General features: G+C 47.7%; 1 protein-coding gene across 1 annotated transcript in view; it reads right to left on the reverse strand.

Moving 5' to 3' along the window:
* Window positions 1-20,117, reverse strand: part of DNAH17 (dynein axonemal heavy chain 17) — a 7,556,186-nt gene that overhangs the window by 6,899,676 nt on the left and 636,393 nt on the right. Inside the window, exons 6-7 of the mRNA XM_069201738.1 lie at window positions 13,232-13,414; window positions 12,849-13,103 (exon numbers count right to left, since the gene is read on the reverse strand). Of these exons, the coding sequence (XP_069057839.1) occupies window positions 12,849-13,103; window positions 13,232-13,414 (438 nt within the window). The remainder of the gene's footprint in view (window positions 1-12,848; window positions 13,104-13,231; window positions 13,415-20,117) is intronic.

The following is a 20,117-nucleotide window of genomic DNA, read 5'->3' on the forward strand; positions in this document are numbered from 1 at the left end:
ACAGAGCCTCAGTGAGACAGTTAGGCACTACACAGGGAACACACACATATAGGCCACAACCTTATGAGCACTGGGGTCCTGACTAGCAGGGTCCCAGTGACACATAACAAACATACTGAAAACATAGGGTTTTCACTATGAGCACTGGGCCCTGGCTAGCAGGATCCCAGTGAGACAGTAAAAACACCCTGACATACACTCACAAACAGGCCAAAAGTGGGGGTAACAAGGCTAGAAAGAGGCTACTTTCTCACAGAATGCGAACCACAAATGGACCCCAAACCTATGTGAGCTTGTAGAGGGTCGCTGGGACTGTAAGAAAACAGTGAGGGTTAGAAAAAGAGCCCACCCCAAGACCTTGAAAGGTAGGTGTAAAGTGCACCTACTACCCCCAGAGAGCACAGAAGTCGTGATAGGGGGATTCTGCAGGAAGAACAAACACCAGCAATGGAAAAACAGTGGATTTCCGGACCTGAGTATCTGTAAGACAAGGGGACCAAGTCCAAGAGTCGCAACAGTGTCGAGAATGGGCAGGAGCCCAAGAAATGCCAGCTGAGGGTGCAAGGAAGCTGCCACCTGTTGGAAGAAGCTTGGTGTTCTGCAAGAACGAAGAGGACTAGGAACTTCCCCTTTGGAGGATGGATGTCCCACATCATGAAGAAGCATGCAGACGTGTTCCCATGCAGAAAGACCGCAAACAAGCCTTGCTAGCTGCAAGGGTCTCGGTTACGGTTTTTGGATGCTGCTGTGGCCCAGTAGGGACCAGGATGTTGCAACTTGGATGAGGAGACAGAGGGGGCTCCCAGCAACGTAGAGAGCCCTCACAAAAGCAGGCAGCACCCACAGAAGTACCTGAACAGGCACTTAGAAGAAAAGTGAACCAGAGTCCACCCGAAGTCAGAAAAGGGAGTCCCACGACGCCAGAGGACAACTCAGAAGGTTGTGCACTGCAGGTTATAGTGTCGGGAACCCAGGATTGGCTGTGCACAAAGGAAACCCTGGAAGAGTGCACAGGAGCCGGAGCAGCTGCAAATCACGCGGTACCCAGCAATACAGTCTAGCGTGGGGAGGCAAGGACTTACCTCCACCAAACTTGGACTGAAGAGTCACTGGACTGTGGAAGTCACTTGGACAGAGTTGCTGAGCTCCAGGGACCACGCTCGTTGTGCTGAGAGTGGACCCAGAGGACCTGTGATGCAGTCTTTTGTTGCCTGCATTTGCAGGGGGAAGATTTCGTCGACCCACAGGAGATTTCTTCAGAGCTCCTGGTGCAGAGAGGAGGCAGGCTACCTCCAGAGCATGCACCACCTAGAAACAGTCAAGAAAGCCAGCAGGATGAAGCGATACAAGGTTGCTTGTAGTCGTCTTGCTACTTTGTTGTGGTTTTGCAGGCGTCCTGAGCAGTCAGCGGTCGATCCTTTGGCAGAAGGTGAAGCGGGAGATGCAGAGGAACTCTGGTGAGCTCTTGCATTCGTTATCTGGTGAGATCCCCAAAGCAGAGACCCTAAATAGCCAGAAAAGGAGGTTTGGCTACCTAGGAATGAGGATTGGCTACCAAGAGAGGTAAGAGCCTATCAGCAGGAGCCTCTGATGTCACATGCTGGCACTGGCCACTCAGAGCAGTCCAGTGTGCCACAGACACCTCTGTTTCCAAGATGGCAGAGGTCTAGGACACACTGGAGGAGCTCTGGGCACCTCCCCTGGGAGGTGCAGGTCAGGGGAGTGGTCACTCACCTTTCCTTTGTCCAGTTTCGCGCCAGAGCAGGGCTGGGGGATCCCTGAACCGGTGTAGACTGGCTTATGCAGAGATGGGCACCATTTGTGCCCATCAAAGCATTTCCAGAGGCTGGGGGAGGCTACTCCTTCCCAGCCTTCACACCTATTTCCAAAGGGAGAGGGTGTTAGATCCTCTCTCAGAGGAAATCCTTTGTTCTGCCTTCCTGGGCCAGGGCTGTCTGGACCCCAGGAGGGCAGAAACCTGTCTGAGGGGTTGGCAGCAGCTGCAGTGGAGACCCCGGAAAGGCAGTAAGAAAGTGTGGCAGTACCCGGGTTCTGTGCTAGAGACCCGGGGGATCATGGAATTGTCACCCCAATGCCAGAATGACATTGGGGTGACAATTCCATGATCTTAGGCATGTTACATGGCCATGTTCGGAGTTACCATTGTGACGCTGTACATAGGTAGTGACGTATGTACAGTGCACGCGTGTAATGGTGTCCCCGCACTCACAAAGTCCGGGGAATTTGCCCTGAACAATGTGGGGGTACCTTGGCTGGTGCCAGGGTGCCCACACACTAAGTAACTTTGCACCCAACCTTCACCAGGTGAAGGTTAGACAATATAGGTGACTTATAAGTTACTTAAGTGCAGTGGTAAATAGCTGTGAAATAACGTGGATGTTATTTCACTCAGGCTGCACTGGCAGGCCTGTGTAAGAATTGTCAGAGCTCCCTATGGGTGGCAAAAGAAATGCTGCAGCCCATAGGGATCTCCTGGAACCCCAATACCCTGGGTACCTCAGTACCATATAATAGGGAATTTTATGGGTGTACCAGTATGCGAATGTGAATTGGTAAATTTAGTCACTAGCCTGTTAGTGACAAATTTGGAAAGCAGAGAGAGCATAACCACTGAGGTTCTGGTTAGCAGAGCCTCAGTGAGACAGTTAGGCATCACACAGGGAACACATACAGGGCACATACTTAGGAGCACTGGGGTCCTGCCTGGCAGGGTCCCAGTGACACATAGACTAAAACAACATATATACAGTGAATTATGGGGGTAACATGCCAGGCAAGATGGTACTTTCCTACACAGTGTGCCAATCAGAATTGGTGAAAATGGTCACTAGCCTGCAGTGACAATTTAAAAGACAGAGAGAGCATAAGCACTGAGGTTCTGGTTAGCAGAGCCTCAGTGACACAGTGAGGCACCACACAGGGAACACATTTAGGCCGCAAACTATGAGCACTGGGGTCCTGGCTAGCAGGATCCCAGTGAGACAGGCAAAAACAAACTGACACACACGTAAAAATGGGGGTAACATGCCAGGCAAGATGGTACTTTCCTACACCACCCAAAAGGAGACCATACACAAACTTCTTCAGGATTGCCATTGCAGCCTGTGTGAAATAGTGCATGCACTATTTCACAGCCATTTTCAGTACCTGGGTGGGAGGGCACCCCTGCACTAGCAGAGGTGCCCCCACGTTGTATGGACCCATTTTCCCGGAATTCTTGAGTGCGGGACACCATTTTAAGTCTGCACTGTACATAGGTCAATACCTATGTATAGCTTCACAATGGTATCTCCGAATATGGCCAAGTAAGGTGTTTAACAACTGGAAATTGTACCCCAATACTGATTCCAGTTTTGGTTGCTCAATCCCATGCACTCTGGTGACTCCACCATGGACCCCCAGTACTGCCATACCAGTCTCCTGAGGTTTTCACTACAGCCCCAGCTGCTGCCACCTCACAGACAGGCGTCTGCCCTACTGGGGCTTGAGCGGCTCAATCCCAGGAAGGTAGAACAGTGCTTTTCCTTTAGGAGAAGGGTGTTACACCCTCTCCCTCTGGAAATAGGTGTTAATGGCTGGGGAGGAGTAGCCTCCCCCAGCCTCTGGAAATGCTTTGAAGGGCACAGATGGTGCCCTTCTTGCATAATCCAATCTACACTGGTTCAGGGCCCCAGTTCCTGCTCTGTCGCAAAACTGGACAAAGGAAAGGGGAGTGACCACTCCCCTGAACATCAAGACCCCAGGGGTGGTGCCCAGAGTTCCTCCAGAGTGTCCCTGGGCTTTGCCATCTTGGATTCCAAGGTGGTGGGGCACTCTGGGAGCAACTGAGTGGCCAGTGCCAGCAGGTGACATCAGAGACCCCTCCTGATAGGTGCTTACCTGGTTAGGTGACCAATCCCCTTCTCAGGGCTATTTAGGGTCTCTCCTCTGAAAGTTTCTTCATATTCAGATTGCAAGACTCCTGCAAGAATCCTCTGCATCCTTTACCTCATCTTCTACCGACAGATCAACCACTGACTGCTCCAGGAACTCTACAAACTGCAAAAAAGGAGCCAAGACGACTTCTGCAACATTGTATCTTCAGCTCCTGCCAGCAACTGCAACTGGTTCCAGGTCGTGCATCCTCAGAGGACTGCCTGTCTTCAGCCTGCACGAGAAGAACCAAAGGAATCACCTGTGGAAGTCACTTCCCTGCTTCAGCAGGCACTTCTCTGCAGCAACAACCGGTGGCTTGGGTTCCCTCTCCAGATGACAGGCATGGATCTAGCAACACAGGTGGTGGACTAAAGTGACTCCGGCAGTCCCAACGTCCAGCTGTCCAACTTTGGTGAAAGAGCTTGCCTCCCCATGCAAGACAGGGCCCTGTGCACCAAGTGATTTGCAGTTGCCAAGGCTAGTGTGGGACCTTCCAAGAGGTTCTTCATGCACAGCACAGCTTAGGCCCCCAGCACTCCATCCTGTGATGCACAGCTTCCTGAGTGGTTCTCCAGCTTTGTGGGAATCCTTTGTGTCATGCTGCGTGGGCCTCCATTTACACTTCCTTTGTCTCCATGCTGTGGGACTCCTGTGCACACTGCCTGGTCTTCTGAGGGCTCTCTGAGTTGCTGAGAGCCCCCTCTGCCTCCCCCTCCTGGGTAGAGGCCACCAGGTCCCTCCTGCTCACAGGCAGCACCATTTTCATCCAACTGCATTCACCCATCCGGCGTGGGACATCTTCTGCACCAACCTGGAACTCTGCATCTGTCTTCTTTGGTGCAATACTGACTTTGTCTTCTCACCGGTGGTTCTTCTTTTGCACCTTCATCCAGGTTGGCAGGGGCTCCTGTTCTCCCTGGACTCATCAGTGCCTCTTGGACTTGATCCCCTTCTCCACAGGTCTTCAGGTCTAGGTATCCAATCGTGGTGTCTTGCAGTCTTTTGTGGTTCCTGCACTGTCTTCGATCACGACTTCTAGTGTGTTTTAGGAAACCTGCTGTGTTTTACTCCTGCTTTCTTGGGCTCTGGGGTAGGGTATTTTACTTACCTTTGGTGTTTTCTTACACTCCCAGCGCCCCTCTACACACTACACTTGCCTAGATGGGAAACCGACTTTCACAGTCCACTATTTTAGTATATGGTTTGTGTTCCCCCTAGGCCCATTGCAACCTATGGGAGTTTCACTATTTGCACTATTGTCCTACTGTGCACTCACTGTTTCGGGTTACTAGTGTATATATTGTGTAATTTACTTACCTCCTAAGAGAGTATAGTCTCCAAAGTATTTTTGGCATTGTTTGACTAAAATAAAGTACCTTTATTTTTGCAACACTGAGTATTGTCTTTCATGTGTGTAAGTACTGTGTGACTACAGTGGTATTGCATGAGCTTTGCATGTCTCCTAGTTCAGCCTTGGCTGCTCTGCTTTCAGCTACCTCTAGACAGCCAGGCTTCTAGATACTGACTACATTTCACTAGTAAGGGAATAACTGGACCTGGTATAAGGTGTAAGTACCTTAGCTACTCACTAAAAACCAGGCCAGCCTCCTACAAGTATATATTGGCACACCGGGAGAAAAGATTATTCTCAAAAAGTGTTCTACAAAAAGCCAAAATAAGCAAGTCAAAAAGTAACTGAAGGGTATATTTTCCCAAATCTGCAATGTCTAGTACAGAAAGGAAAGAACTGCTGCCTGCGTGCCAAGGTGTTGCCTATAAGGATTAGTTACTTACCTGTAAATCCTAGTTCTCTTCCAGGGGTATCCTCATCAAAGTCATAAACATTGAATATTCCCGCCCTTGTGCGGGGACCCCGGAGCATATATATATAAAATACATACATATTATCATGTGTAAAACAGCAATGCAGGCTATAATCATAAATAGGCTAAAATGCTTTATTTCTATGCAAGTTTTTTTTTTTTTTTTTTTTTTTTTTATATTATAAAATCACAATAGATCATAAATATCTACCTAAGCCCCAAAAACTGGACTTAGGGAAGTAAACAGCAGTAAATATCAGAGAAAAATAGAAAAAACCACATTGAAAAACAATGAAGCATTCTTAGCCAATAGGCTGCATGCAGGTTAACACAGGAGAACCATAAAAACTTTGGCACCGTGCCTTTAAGACCCTGAGCACCTCCAGTATCCCACCATGCCTCAGGGGTGAAGGGAAGGTGACAGTTGGTTCACAGTTAGGTCAGTACTTTTTGACGGTGACAATCTGTGTAACTGATCAGAAAGATAATCTGTCCTGCACTTCTAGGAGACTTAAGTCCGGGGAGGAGGGTGGGTTGTTTATGACTTTGATGAGGATACCCCTGGAAGAGAACTAGGATTTACAGGTAAGTAACTAATCCTTCTCTTCCAGGGGATCCTCATCAATAGTCATAAACATTGAATAGATTAGCAAGCCCATCCCTAAACTCTGCGGACTGTCCGAAAGAAGTGCAGGAAAGAATACATATTCATGCAAATAGATTTCTAAGAGAGGCCTGCCCCACCTGGGCATCCGCTCTTGCATCCGAGTCTAAACAGTAATGCTTAGTAAAGGTATGCACAGACTTCCATGTAGCAGCCTTACAAATCTCGGAAATTGGTACATTGTTAAGGAGGGCAGCAGTAGCCGCTTTTCCCCTTGTGGAATGCGCTTTTGGCCTAGCCAGTAATTGCTTATTAGCCAGTTGGTAAGTGTTAACAATACAAGACACAATCCATCTTGATATAGTTCGTTTAGACGCTGCCTCTCCTGTTCTTAAATGACCATAATTCAGAAACAAATGGTTAGAATGTCTAATCGGTTTTGTTTTGTCCAAATAGAATTTCAGCACTCTTTTTAAGTCTAAAGAATGCAATGCTTTCTCAGCCGGAGTCTCCGGATTGGGAAAGAAAGTCGGTAAAGATATAGTCTGATTGATATGGAATTCTGACACCACCTTCGGAAGGAAAGATGGGTGAGTTCGCAGAACCACTCTATTATCGTGAAAAACCGTGTACGGTTCTCTGCAAGACAGAGCCTGAATTTCGCTGACCCTCCTCGCTGAAGTAATGGCCACCAAAAAAGCCGTCTTCCACGTAAGGTGCTGTAAAGAGGCCTTGTGGATAGGTTCAAAGGGAGGGCCCATAAGTTTTGACAGGACTACATTCAGTTCCCATGGAGGAGAAGGTCTCCGAATGGGAGGAAAAACCTTTTTCAAGCCTTCTAAAAAATCCTTGACTACAGGTATCGTAAAGAAGGATTCCTGAGAAGGCGACTTACGATACGCTGTAATTGCAGACAAATGAACCTTAATAGAAGATACCTGCAGACCAGACTTCGCCAGATGAAGTAAATAGGATAGTATGACGTCCTCCTGAGCTCGTATGGGATTTATACCTTGTTGAGAGCACCAGATGTAAAATCTCTTCCACTTAAAAGCGTAAGAACGCCGCGTGGAAGGTCGTTTTGACTCTTTCAAGATGCTCATGCACTCCTGTGAGAGCCCTAGGTGCCCATACTGTAGGAATTCAGGAGCCATGCTGTCAAGCTCAGAGAGGGAAGGTTGGGATGTAGGATTCTGCCTTCCATTCTGCTCAGGAGATCCGGTCTGCACGGCAACCTCCTGTGAGGTCTTTCCGATAAGTTGAGTAGGTCCGTGTACCAGAATTGGCGGGGCCATTGTGGCGCTATCAGAATCATTCTGGTTCTGGAGTTGTAAAATTTGTTGATTACTGCCGGTATGAGGGGAATCGGTGGAAAGGCGTAGAGAAATGTCCCTGACCAGTTGATCAACAGGGCATTCCCTTGAGATCCCGGACGGCAGAACCTGGACGCGAAGTCTGGGCATTTCTTGTTTGTTTCGTCTGCAAAGAGATCCAACTGAGGTCGACCCCATTGACCGAAGATGTCCTCGACGACTTCGTCGTGTAGCACCCAGTCGTGCGCGTCTTCCAGATGTCTGCTCAGGAAATCTGCCTCTACGTTTTGCTGACCTGGCAGGTGTACCGCTGTGATAGACATTCCCCTGGCCAGGAGCCAATGCCATATCGTTTGGGATTCTCGAGACAGAGGTAGTGATCTTGTTCCCCCCTGTTTGTTCAGGTAATACATTGTGGTTGTATTGTCTGTCTGAATTAGGATAGATTTCCCCTGAACCAATGGAGAGAAAGATTTGAGAGCCAGATGGACTGCTCTGAGTTCCAGAAGATTTATGTGATAGTTCTTTTCCTTGTCGGACCACAGACCCTGAGCTTGGAAGGAACCCAGATGAGCACCCCAACCCTGAAGAGACGCATCCGTTACCAGAGTGTCGACTGGAATTGTCTGATGAAACGGAGAACCTATCGACAGGTGAGGTCTGTGCATCCACCATTGTAGTGATTGAAAAGCCACTGCTGGTAGTCGAACTCTGTCCTCCCAGTGACCAGTCTTTTGGCTCCAATTGTTCTCTAATGCCTCCTGAAGGGGCCTCATGCGTAGCCTGGCATTCGGGACAATGAAGATGCATGAAGCCATGGAGCCCAGAAGCGATGTCACCTGACGAGCTGTAGGTGCATCGGCTGTTAATAGATGTTGACACTTCCTGTGGATTGATAAAAGTCGTTCCTCCGAAGGATACACTCTTTGGAGCTCTGTGTTTAGTATCGCTCCCAGGTAGTGGAGGTTTTGTGTTGGAATCAAGTTTGACTTGTCGTGGTTGATTTGAAGACCTAGAGACTCGAAAGTTCTTAGAACGATATCTCGATGTTTTCTCGCCTGATCCGGAGATGAGGCCTTCACTAGCCAGTCGTCCAGGTAGGGGTAGACGAATATTTTTTGTCTTCGAAGGTGTGCCGCTACCACTGCTACACATTTTGAAAAGACTCGGGGTGCAGACTTCAGGCCGAATGGAAGGACTCTGAATTGGTAGTGCTGTGACGCTATCTGGAAACGTAAAAATTTCCGATGTTTGGTTGCTATTGGGATGTGAAAATATGCATCTTGTAGGTCGATGGAGCACATCCAGTCTCCCTGATGCAGTTGCGGGACAATCTGGTGAAGGGCTAGCATCCTGAACTTTTGTTTTCTTATGTACTTGTTCAGGAGCCGTAAGTCCAGAATTGGTCTGAAGAGGCCCTGTTGACCTTTTTTCGCCACCAGAAAGTAACGGGAGTACACCCCTTTTCCTTTTTGTGCCGGAGGAACCTTTTCTACAGCTTTCTTTTGTAGGAGTGCGAGAACTTCCTTGCGTAGCAGGCTGAGATGAGAAGGAAAACACCTTGCTGGCGGCAAGTGTGGAGGAGGTTTTTTGAAAAGGAGAGAATAGCCATGTTCGACAATATTGAGCACCCATTTGTCTTTTGTGATTGAGTGCCACTCGCGAAGATGATGCGTAACACTTCCCCCCACCGGAGTGGTGTACAGTGCTGAGGGAAGCAATGCCTCATTGCTTTGATGGTGTCTTTGCTGTAGACTGTTGAGGTCTACTTGACCCTCTGTCTCTTGTGGGTCTACGTGCCTGAAACAGGGGACGTCCCTGTCGTTGTTGTGGCCTTTGAGACCAGTGAGGGGTTTGAACCCTCTGCTGGAATGGTCGTCTGTCATACGGCCTGTACCTCCGCCTGAAGTCTTTTTTACGTTCCAGGCCCACTGCCCTCATCGTGTCGACTTCCGTTTTCATTCGGGCCATCTCTTCATCCGCGTGGGTACCGAACAACGAACTCCCGCTGAATGGGAGGTTCAAAATGCGCTGCTGTGCTTCCTGTTTCAGACCCGTGAGCCGTAGCCAGGAAGACCTCCTAGCGCAGATTCCGTGCGCATACCCATGCGCAGCCAAATCCGCCCCGTCCGCCGCCGCGCTGATGACCTGGTTAGATACTAGGCCCCCTTCCTGCAAGATTTCCTGGAAGTCCTGTCTATCTTCCCTGGGCAACTTTTCTGTAAATCTGTGGAGTGAGTCCCACAGAGAGCGGTCATATCTGCCCAGAAGTGCTGAGGCGCTGGAGACCTTCATAGCAGATGCCGCCGTACCGCACATCTTTCTCCCCAGAGAGTCTAGGTGTCTGCTCTCCTTATCCGGGGGGACTGTGGAAGATGATGCCACAGAGTGTGTTTTTCTGGCTGCGGCTAAGATCACAGAGTCCGGTGGCGGATCCTTCCGCAGGAATAAAGGATCTTGTTCCGGAGCTTTGTATTTCTTTTGAATCCTAGCCGGGGCAGACTTGAGAGTGGCTGGAGACAGAAAAGTGTCCATAGTCGGTTGCAGCAAACCCGGTACTAGTGGCAGCAGTTTTCTCGAGACTGATCTGTGTTGTAGGGTCTCAAAGATAACTGAGGATGAGGTGGCCGGCTCCGGTACCTCAATATTTAGCTTCTGCGCTCCCCTTAGAAGAACCTCATTAAAAGTGGTGATATCATCCACCGGGGAAATTCTAGCAGGTGGAGAATCTGTGAGTGTGGGGGAGTAGCGCCCCACAGACGATCCTGAAGAAGACCAAGAAGGTGATCTTCTGCGTGGTGTTCGTGACCTGGTTCTCCTTCGGGAACGGGACCTGCTCCGAGAGGCTGTAGCAGAGTGTGCAGGTCTTGTGGTCGGCTGACGAGAAGCAGAACGAGCCCGTCCTGCTCTAGCTGTAGGCGATGGCGTTCTCGGTAATGAGGCAGTAGGAGAATACATCCTCGAGTATTGTGAATCCGGGGATGCTGTGATGGGAGAAACATGCCCCGATGCTCTGGAATGGGATGATGCACTCCTTATAGAGACCACCGGTGAGGGAGCTTTGTCCGCTGGCTCTACTGCCTGTGACACAGCTGAAGGTTGTGTCGACGTCGATTGCAACCTCGACGTCGAAGGTTGCGATGGCTGGTCTGCTCTCGACGTCGAAGGTCTTGACGTCGGAGGTCTTGCCGTCGAGTGTCTTGACGCCGATCGCCTATCGCGGGACCTGGACCTACTCGCCGTCGTGTGTCTCGACGTTGAGTGGCGAGTGGTCGACGGCGGATGTTCATGCCGTCGAGGTGTTTTTGGTGTCGTGTCCTTCGACGCCAAGGGGTGAGACGTTCTCAACGGCGAACGGGAGCGCCGGAGATGACTCGACGCCGAACGGCGGCCTGCCGTCGACGGAGATGTACCCCTGTGTCCATGCTTCGACGTTTTGTCCGTCGACGTCGCTCTGGTCGCCGTCGGCGGCGATCTATGCCGGTGAGACGGTGGTGCCGATGACGTCGATGGAGAACAAACAGGTACGATCCTACCTGTCGACGTCGATCGGGCCATTCCTTCTGCTGTAGGTCTGGGAAGTGAAGAGGATGTTGACTTTTTCCTCTCCTGAAGCCCATGTAGCCTGATCTTCTCTCTGTCTTTGAGAGTCCTCCTTGACATGTTCTTACAATACTTGCAGGTGTCAGGACAGTGACTCTGTGGCAGGCAGACAATACACAGAGAGTGTGGGTCTGACTGGGCTTTCTTCTTCCCACAAGAAGGACATTTTACAAAAAGAGATGGCATTTTTCTGTCAGAAAAAACCTTCCTAGCTCAGACAAAGATGTTACTTGTCGAGTGAAAAGTGAAAAAACGCTTTTTTAAAGAATTTTTCTGAGGAAAACTCAGAAAAACTGAGAGCTCAATGCTCCAGGATCCTCTCAGAAGAAGCCGGAAAAAAGAACTGACCTAACTGTGAACCAACTGTCACCTTCCCTTCACCCCTGAGGCATGGTGGGATACTGGAGGTGCTCAGGGTCTTAAAGGCACGGTGCCAAAGTTTTTATGGTTCTCCTGTGTTAACCTGCATGCAGCCTATTGGCTAAGAATGCTTCATTGTTTTTCAATGTGGTTTTTTCTATTTTTCTCTGATATTTACTGCTGTTTACTTCCCTAAGTCCAGTTTTTGGGGCTTAGGTAGATATTTATGATCTATTGTGATTTTATAATATAAAAAAAAAAAAAAAAAAAAAAAAAAAAAAAACTTGCATAGAAATAAAGCATTTTAGCCTATTTATGATTATAGCCTGCATTGCTGTTTTACACATGATAATATGTATGTATTTTATATATATATGCTCCGGGGTCCCCGCACAAGGGCGGGAATATTCAATGTTTATGACTATTGATGAGGATCCCCTGGAAGAGAATGGTACTATGTATGTCACTTCTGGTGCAGATGACGCAGAGCAGAACAACACCATCTACCGGTGCACAGGGGTACTTCTTGAAAATTTCTGGATCCATTCGGACACCTGCGGATAATTCTAAGGTAAGGAATCTGTAGCTAGAAATCATTATCAGATAGGATTCGTTTGAGCAGAAATGTATTCTTATTAGGAAAGCCAACCCCAACCACTGTGGTATGTTTTAAATTCTGAGTAATCCTCACTGACGAATTTAACATTTCCTATAGAATGATTTACACATGCATGATTCATTGTCTGTGTTGAGTGTGTATGTGATGTAAAGTGCTCTACAACCAAGTCATGGTATGAGTAGAGCGGTAGAGCTATGAAACATATGAATTGCATGTGAGAGATGGGCTAGGGAGAGATGAGGGCACAGTTGGAGGATGGTAGTGAGGGAATCCATAGCGAAGGAGGTCATGGGGGGTATAAAGATTGTCTGACCAGGCATCACTAGCGCTGAAGCTGGCCCTGGTCTCTACCATAACACTCAATAAAACAAGATGCCACTCTGAATTATGGTTAATAAAGGTATTTTAAACTGAATACGTGTCTGTAAATTGTTATAGAAATGACTTCGTTATCTAAAATAAACAATGGAGCACAGACGTGGAGACAATCACTGTTTACGAATATCTCCGAAGATCTTGGAATACAAAAAATGTTACATATCTTATGGTAACCGATACAAACATATTAAGTTTACATGCCTAGTTTTTACCTGTTGCTTAAATTGATCAAGCGTGGGTGGTTTGCGTGGTAATCCATCATCCACATGTGATTCCATTTCTTCCAAAGAGAACCCAAGTCCATATAAAAGGAACTGCTGCATAAACTCCGCCTGATCTTCTATCCACAGGTAAGAATATTTCTCAAAAGATGCTTGATAGTCCTGAGCATATTTCATGACGCTAGCAACTCGTGAAATTACTTCGTCTTTCATTGCTGAGAGTTCTGCGTTTTCTTCAAGTTCAATCTAAAAAATATTTGTGACGGTTGAGTTATCTAACAGAAAGCAGTGGAAGCTAATCATGCAAACACTGCACACAAAGATTCAAAGTCAGTGGGAAACATGGTAGAGCTGGATGACTTTACAGAACTCACATTGTAGCTACGCTTTTCTTTCGCCAGTCTTGGAACAAATTTAGCTGCATTATACACATCACTGAGCAAATTATCTATCAGTGTCACAAAGCCATCTTGCACTCCAAACCCTAGAGGTGGACGGTAAACAGACTCAGCAAGTTGCAGTTCCAGATGCACTTCAAATAAGGGCGAAGCATTGTTCTGGAAAATATAAAAAAAGGAGAAAAACGTTACTATTTGGTAAGATCACTTTATCCGTTGCAACATGTATTAGGGTTTTATTTAGGACAAATTGGGTGCAAAACGGGTAGGCATTTACTGGGGCTAATGGTAACTCGAAGGGATGGAAATCCCCATCTTCAAGGGATTTTGACAAATACATAGGATTCATGTTTCTGCACAAACACATGCTTTAGCCCAAAAATGTCATACAGGGATGACTTATCAATACCCAGTTGGACCAGTAACAACTATTACTGGCCCATTCAGGTTTAATAAGGCATTTGGAAGGAGACCCTCACAGGTTTGTAGCAATGGAACATCCTCAAAGCTAAATTTGGAACATAATCCACTAAATTAATTTCTCTTACCATACTGTCTCTTTGGTGGAGAAAACTCAGCTGGTTGATGCTTCTCAAGATACAGAATTTTCCTCCAGAAAAAGTAGTTGTTTTCCATTACCACTGATCAACTCTAAATCAGCGCCTTAGGGCCTGATTTAAAGTTTGGCGGAGGGGGTTACTTCATCACAAACATGACAGATATCTCGTCCTCCATATTACAAACCTATCATAGCCTATGGAGATCGTAATACAGAGGATGGGATATCCATCACGTTTGTGACGAGTAACCCATCTGCCAAACTCTAAATCAGGACCTTGGTCTTAAATTACTAAGCAACGATTGAGTCAGCTGATATCTACATTGGTTATTTCTATTGGAATCCTGTCAACATTAGTTCCATCAAACAAATTGTCCTCTAATTTTATAAGTTACTTTTTCAGGATACTTGCAACGAAAGAACCTAAATGATTTTTTTGAGTTCTACATACAAAAGAAATACCAGTTAACTTATTTAGATCCTGCTGGTGAGATTACTCCATCACAAATGTGACGGATATCCTGTCCGTGGTATTACGATTGCCACAGCATTTTATGGGTTCGTAATACAGCGGATGGGATATCCGTCACGTTTGTGATGGAGTCAGGGCCGGATTTTGCGCTGGTGGCGCCCCGTACAGCAATCTTTTTTTTGCTCCTGACCCCATGACCATCTCCTCGGATTCCCTCACTACCACCCAGTTAAATTGCCCCTAAACGCTCCATAGCCCCTCTCACATAGGTTTCATTTATTATAAAGAGCTTGTAAAGGCTGGCTTTGCTAATACACTCAGAAATATACATAAAACATAATTCCGCTCTTCACAGCAGGCATATTAACCCTCTGTGTTACTTTATGGCGAGTCAAAACTGCCACTGAACAAAACGCTGATCTCTATCTCTAACAACAACATTACTCACAAGAGTTATCTTGACATTTTAATTGCTTCCTGAACGCTGGACACACAATGAACTTTTCAGTAAGTGCTTTTAAATCACAAGTTTTGTAAGTTATTGCTAAACACAGTGCCCAACTGAGGACAGGGCCCCCACCCATCCAGGTCAGCACCCACTGCGGCTGCACCAGTCTCACTGCTCTAAAGCCAACCCTGAACGGAGTATTCCCCACCACCAAGATATAAATCAGGCCCTTACTTCTTTAACTTTGTTTCCATGCTATTGGTTCCTTTTACATCCTTTCATACAAACGTTTTCATTTGAAGCCTCATTGTTAACTGACCTCAGGTTCAATTAACAGAATAACAGACTGCAATCTTCCCATGCTTAACTTATCTGTTATATGACCACTACCACTAAGGAGCTCCTTACAAGAGCATTCTTAATTCTAGTGAGGCTAGCATATCAACGTCATCTTCCATCCATGTTTTCCCAGCTGTAGGAGGCTGGACTGGCTTGTAGTGAGTACCAAGGGGTACTTGCACCTTGCACCAGGCCCAGTTATCCCTTATTAGTGTATAGGGTGTCTAGCAGCTTAGGCTGATAGATAATGGTAGCTTAGCAGAGCAGCTTAGGCTGAACTAGGAGACGTGTGAAGCTACTACAGTACCACTTAGTGTCATATGCACAATATCATAAGAAAACACAATACACAGTTATACTAAAAATAAAGGTACTTTATTTTTATGACAATATGCCAAAGTATCTTAGAGTGTACCCTCAGTGAGAGGATAGGAAATATACACAAGATATATATACACAATAGCAAAAATATGCAGTATAGTCTTAGAAAACAGTGCAAACAATGTATAGTTACAATAGGATGCAATGGGGAAACATAGGGATAGGGGCAACACAAACCATATACTCCAAAAGTGGAATGTGAACCACGAATGGACCCCAAACCTATGTGACCTTGTAGAGGGTCGCTGGGACTATCAGAAAATAGTGAGAGTTAGAAAAATAACCCTCCCCAAGACCCTGAAAAGTGAGTGCAAAGTGCACCAAAGTTCCCCTAAGGACAAAATAGTCGTGTTAGAGGGAAAATGCAAGGAAAACACAAATCAGCAATGCAACAACGATGGATTCCTGACTGAGGGTACCTGTGGAACAAGGGGACCAAGTCCAAAAGTCACAAGCAGCTCGGAGATGGGCAGATGCCCAAGAAATGCCAGCGGTTGGTGCAAAGAAGCTCTTACTAGGCTGAAGAACTGTGAATACTGCAGGAACGACAAGGGCTAGAGACTTCCCCTTTGGAGGATGGATCCCACACGCCTTGGAGAGTTGTGCAGAAGTGTTTTCCCGCCGGATGGATGCCAACAAGCCTTGCTACACGCAAATCGTGCGTTTGGTGTTTTTGGACGCTGCTGGGGCCCAGGAGAGACCAGGAGGTCGCAAATTGGACCTGCAGAGAGAGGGGACGTCGAGCAAGACAAAGAGCCCTCACTGAAGCAGGTAGCACCCGGAGAAGTGCCAGAAACAGGCACTACGAGGATGCGTGAAACGGTGCTCGCCGAAGTTGCACAAAGGAGTCCCACGTCGCCGGAGACCAACTTAGAAAGTCGTGCAATGCAGGTTAGAGTGCCGTGGACCCAGGCTTGGCTGTGCACGAAGGATTTCCGCCGGAAGTGCACAGGGGCCGGAGTAGCTTGCAAAGTCGCGGTTCCCAGCAATGCAGCCCAGCGAGGTGAGGCAAGGACTTACCTCCACCAAACTTGGGCTGAAGAGTCACTGGACTGTGGGGGTCACTTGGACGGTGTCGCTGGATTCGAGGGACCTCGCTCGTCGTGCTGAGAGGAGACCCAAGGGACCGGAAATGCAGCTTTTTGGTGCCTGCGGTTGCAGGGGGAAGATTCCGTCGACCCACGGGAGATTTCTTCGGAGCTTCTGGTGCAGAGAGGAGGCAGACTACCCCCACAGCATGCACAAGCAGGAAAACAGTCGAGAAGGCGGCAGGATCAGCGTTACAGAGTTGCAGTAGTCGTCTTTGCTACTATGTTGCAGGTTTGCAGGCTTCCAGCGCGGTCAGCGGTCGATTCCTTATCAGAAGGTGAAGAGGGAGATGCAGAGGAACTCGGCTGAGCTCATGCATTCGTTATCTAAAGTTTCCCCAGAGACAGAGACCCTAAATAGCCAGAAAAGAGGGTTTGGCTACCTAGGAGAGAGGAAAGGCTACTAACACCTGAAGGAGCCTATCAGCAGGAGTCTCTGACGTCACCTGGTGGCACTGGCCACTCAGAGCAGTCCAGTGTGCCAGCAGCACCTCTGTTTCCAAGATGGCAGAGGTCTGGAGCACACTGGAGGAGCTCTGGACACCTCCCAGGGGAGGTGCAGGTCAGGGGAGTGGTCACTCCCCTTTCCTTTGTCCAGTTTCGCGCCAGAGCAGGGGCTAAGGGGTCCCTGAACCGGTGTAGACTGGCTTATGCAGAATTGGGCACATCTGTGCCCAACAAAGCATTTCCAGAGGCTGGGGGAGGCTACTCCTCCCCTGCCTTCACACCATTTTCCAAAGGGAGAGGGTGTCACACCCTCTCTCAGAGGAAGTTCTTTGTTCTGCCATCCTGGGCCAGGCCTGGCTGGACCCCAGGAGGGCAGCTGCCTGTCTGAGGGGTTGGCAGCAGCAGCAGCTGCAGTGAAACCCCAGGAAGGGCAGTCTGGCAGTACCAGGGTCTGTGCTACAGACCACTGGGATCATGGAATTGTACCAACAATGCCAGGATGGCATAGAGGGGGCAATTCCATGATCATAGACATGTTACATGGCCATATTCGGAGTTACCATGGTGAAGCTACATATAGGTAGTGACCTATATGTAGGGCACGCGTGTAATGGTGTCCCCGCACTCACAAAGTTCAGTGAATTGGCTCTGAACAATGTGGGGGCACCTTGGCTAGTGCCAGGGTGCCCTCACACTAAGTAACTTTGCACCTAACCTTTACCAGGTAAAGGTTAGACATATAGGTGACTTATAAGTTACTTAAGTGCAGTGTAAAATGGCTGTGAAATAACGTGGACGTTATTTCACTCAGGCTGCAGTGGCAGGCCTGTGTAAGAATTGTCAGAGCTCCCTATGGGTGGCAAAAGAAATGCTGCAGCCCATAGGGATCTCCTGGAACCCCAATACCCTGGGTACCTCAGTACCATATACTAGGGAATTATAAGGGTGTTCCAGTAAGCCAATGTAAATTGGTAAAAATGGTCACTAGCCTGTCAGTGACAATTTGAAAGTAATGAGAGAGCATAACCACCGAGGTTATGGTTAGCAGAGCCTCAGTGAGACAGTTAGGCACCACACAGGGAACATATACATGCACACCTATGAGCACTGGGGCCCTGTGTGACAGGGTCCCAGTGACACATACATATAGGCCACAAACCTATGAGCACTGGGGTCCTGACCAGCAGGATCCCAGTGACACATAACAACCATACTGAAAACATGGTGTTTTCACTATGAGCACTGAGGCCTGGCTATCAGGATCCCAGTGAGACAGTGAAAACAGTGACAAACACCCTGACATACACTCACAAACAGGCCAAAAGTGGGGGTAACAAGGCTAGAAAGAGGCTACCTTCTCACACAACCCCCCCCCAAACGAAGGACAATAAGGCTAACCTTGGCCAGTTGAGACTTTATTGTCTAAGTGGTGATAAGTAGAGAGTAGCTCTGCAATAGACTGGTTACTCCCTTTATCATCCACTATATGGTTACTTCCCTGTGGGGATGTAAACCACCCTGTTTGAAGTTTTTTAGCTAAGCAACAATGTGAAGATGTATTTTCAGAGTTTCTATCAGTAAGTTTTAGTTTAGAGCAGTGGGAATTGTCCACTGAACCTATTTGTAGTGATGGAAATGCCAGACAGGGATGCTGTCTCAGAAAAGCCATAGCTGGGCAAAAACTTTGTCCATCTGGCTGGAAGAGAGAACAGGGATGCTGTTTCTCTTGAGTTGGAGCAGGGCAGGGATGCTGTCCTATGAGCTCCACACTAGGGCAGGGATGCTGTCCTAAGTGTTGTGAGGTAGTGCAGGGTTTCTGCACTAAAGTTTCTCTGGGAGGGTTGGAGGGATGCTCCATGTTAACTAAAATGGTGCTGTTTTTCTCATCAATGTTAGTTATCCCACAGAGAGGTACTTCCACCTCAGGGAGTCCAGCTTTTCCAGCTGATGATTCCCTTGGAACAGGTGCCACCCCAGGAGAGGTTTCTCCCACCACAGGAATAGTATCCTGAATGGTAGGGTGGTTAGGGGATACTGTGATACCCTTTTTACCTGTTGATGAAGAGGGATCCTGAGTTTTCAGGCCTTCTCTCCTTTGCTTTTTCATTTCACTTGAAATGAGAGGGAACAATTCCTCAGGGATGCCCAGCATGGCTGCATGGGCATAAAACTCTACATGAGCCCAACCTGCGGCCTCTAGGTCATTACCTAAGAGACAGTCTACAGGTAAGCTAGGTGATACCACCACCTGCTTAGGGCCAGTAACTCCACCCCAACTAAACTGAATTATAGCTAAGGGAAGAAACTTAGTGGAGTTATGGACATCAATAATCTTATACTGTTGTCCAATGATGTGTTGTTCAGGAGGCACTAGGTTTTCAGTCACCAAAGTGAAACTGGCACCTGTGTCCCTGTAGGCCAAGGCCTCAACACCATTTATTGAAACTGTCTGCCTGTACTTATCCATTGTAAGGGGACAAGCAGCCAGTGTGGCAAGGCCAATGCCACTAGGTGTGACAGAAACTGTCTTGGGACTGATTACATCAGTTTCCACTATGGACCCATAAGTGAACCCAACTACACCCTTTGCTTGACTGTTGCCAGCAGTCCCACCACTAGTACCACTACTGCTAGGGGCACTAGAGCTTGATGTATTAGTGGTGGTAGGCTCAGGGGGTTTACCTGGACAGGACTTATCCCCTGGCCTATGGCCTCTATTTTTACACACAAAGCACCAAGGCTTTTTAATGTGTGCAGGTTGGGAAGAAGAGGAAGAATTTGTTTTATCCCCACCCTCTGAAGAGTGTTTAAGATTTGAAGTGGGATCTTTGGTTTTACCCTTATCCCCATGCTTATCTTGAGATTTTTCACCATCTTTCTTCTTATTGCCATCTTTGTCACCCCCTGTATGAACTTTTCTGTTCACCCTTGTTCTGACCCATTTGTCTGCCTTCTTTCCCAATTCTTGGGGAGAGGTCAGATCAGAGTCTACCAGGTACTGGTGCAACAAATCAGACACACAATTATTAAGTATATGCTCTCTCAGGATTGTGTTATACAGGCTTTCATAATCAGTAACTTTACTGCCATGTAACCACCCCTCCAAGGCCTTCACTGAATGGTCAATG

The sequence above is a fragment of the Pleurodeles waltl genome, chromosome 7 (assembly GCF_031143425.1).
Source record: "Pleurodeles waltl isolate 20211129_DDA chromosome 7, aPleWal1.hap1.20221129, whole genome shotgun sequence".
Taxonomy (NCBI): Eukaryota; Metazoa; Chordata; class Amphibia; order Caudata; family Salamandridae; genus Pleurodeles; species Pleurodeles waltl.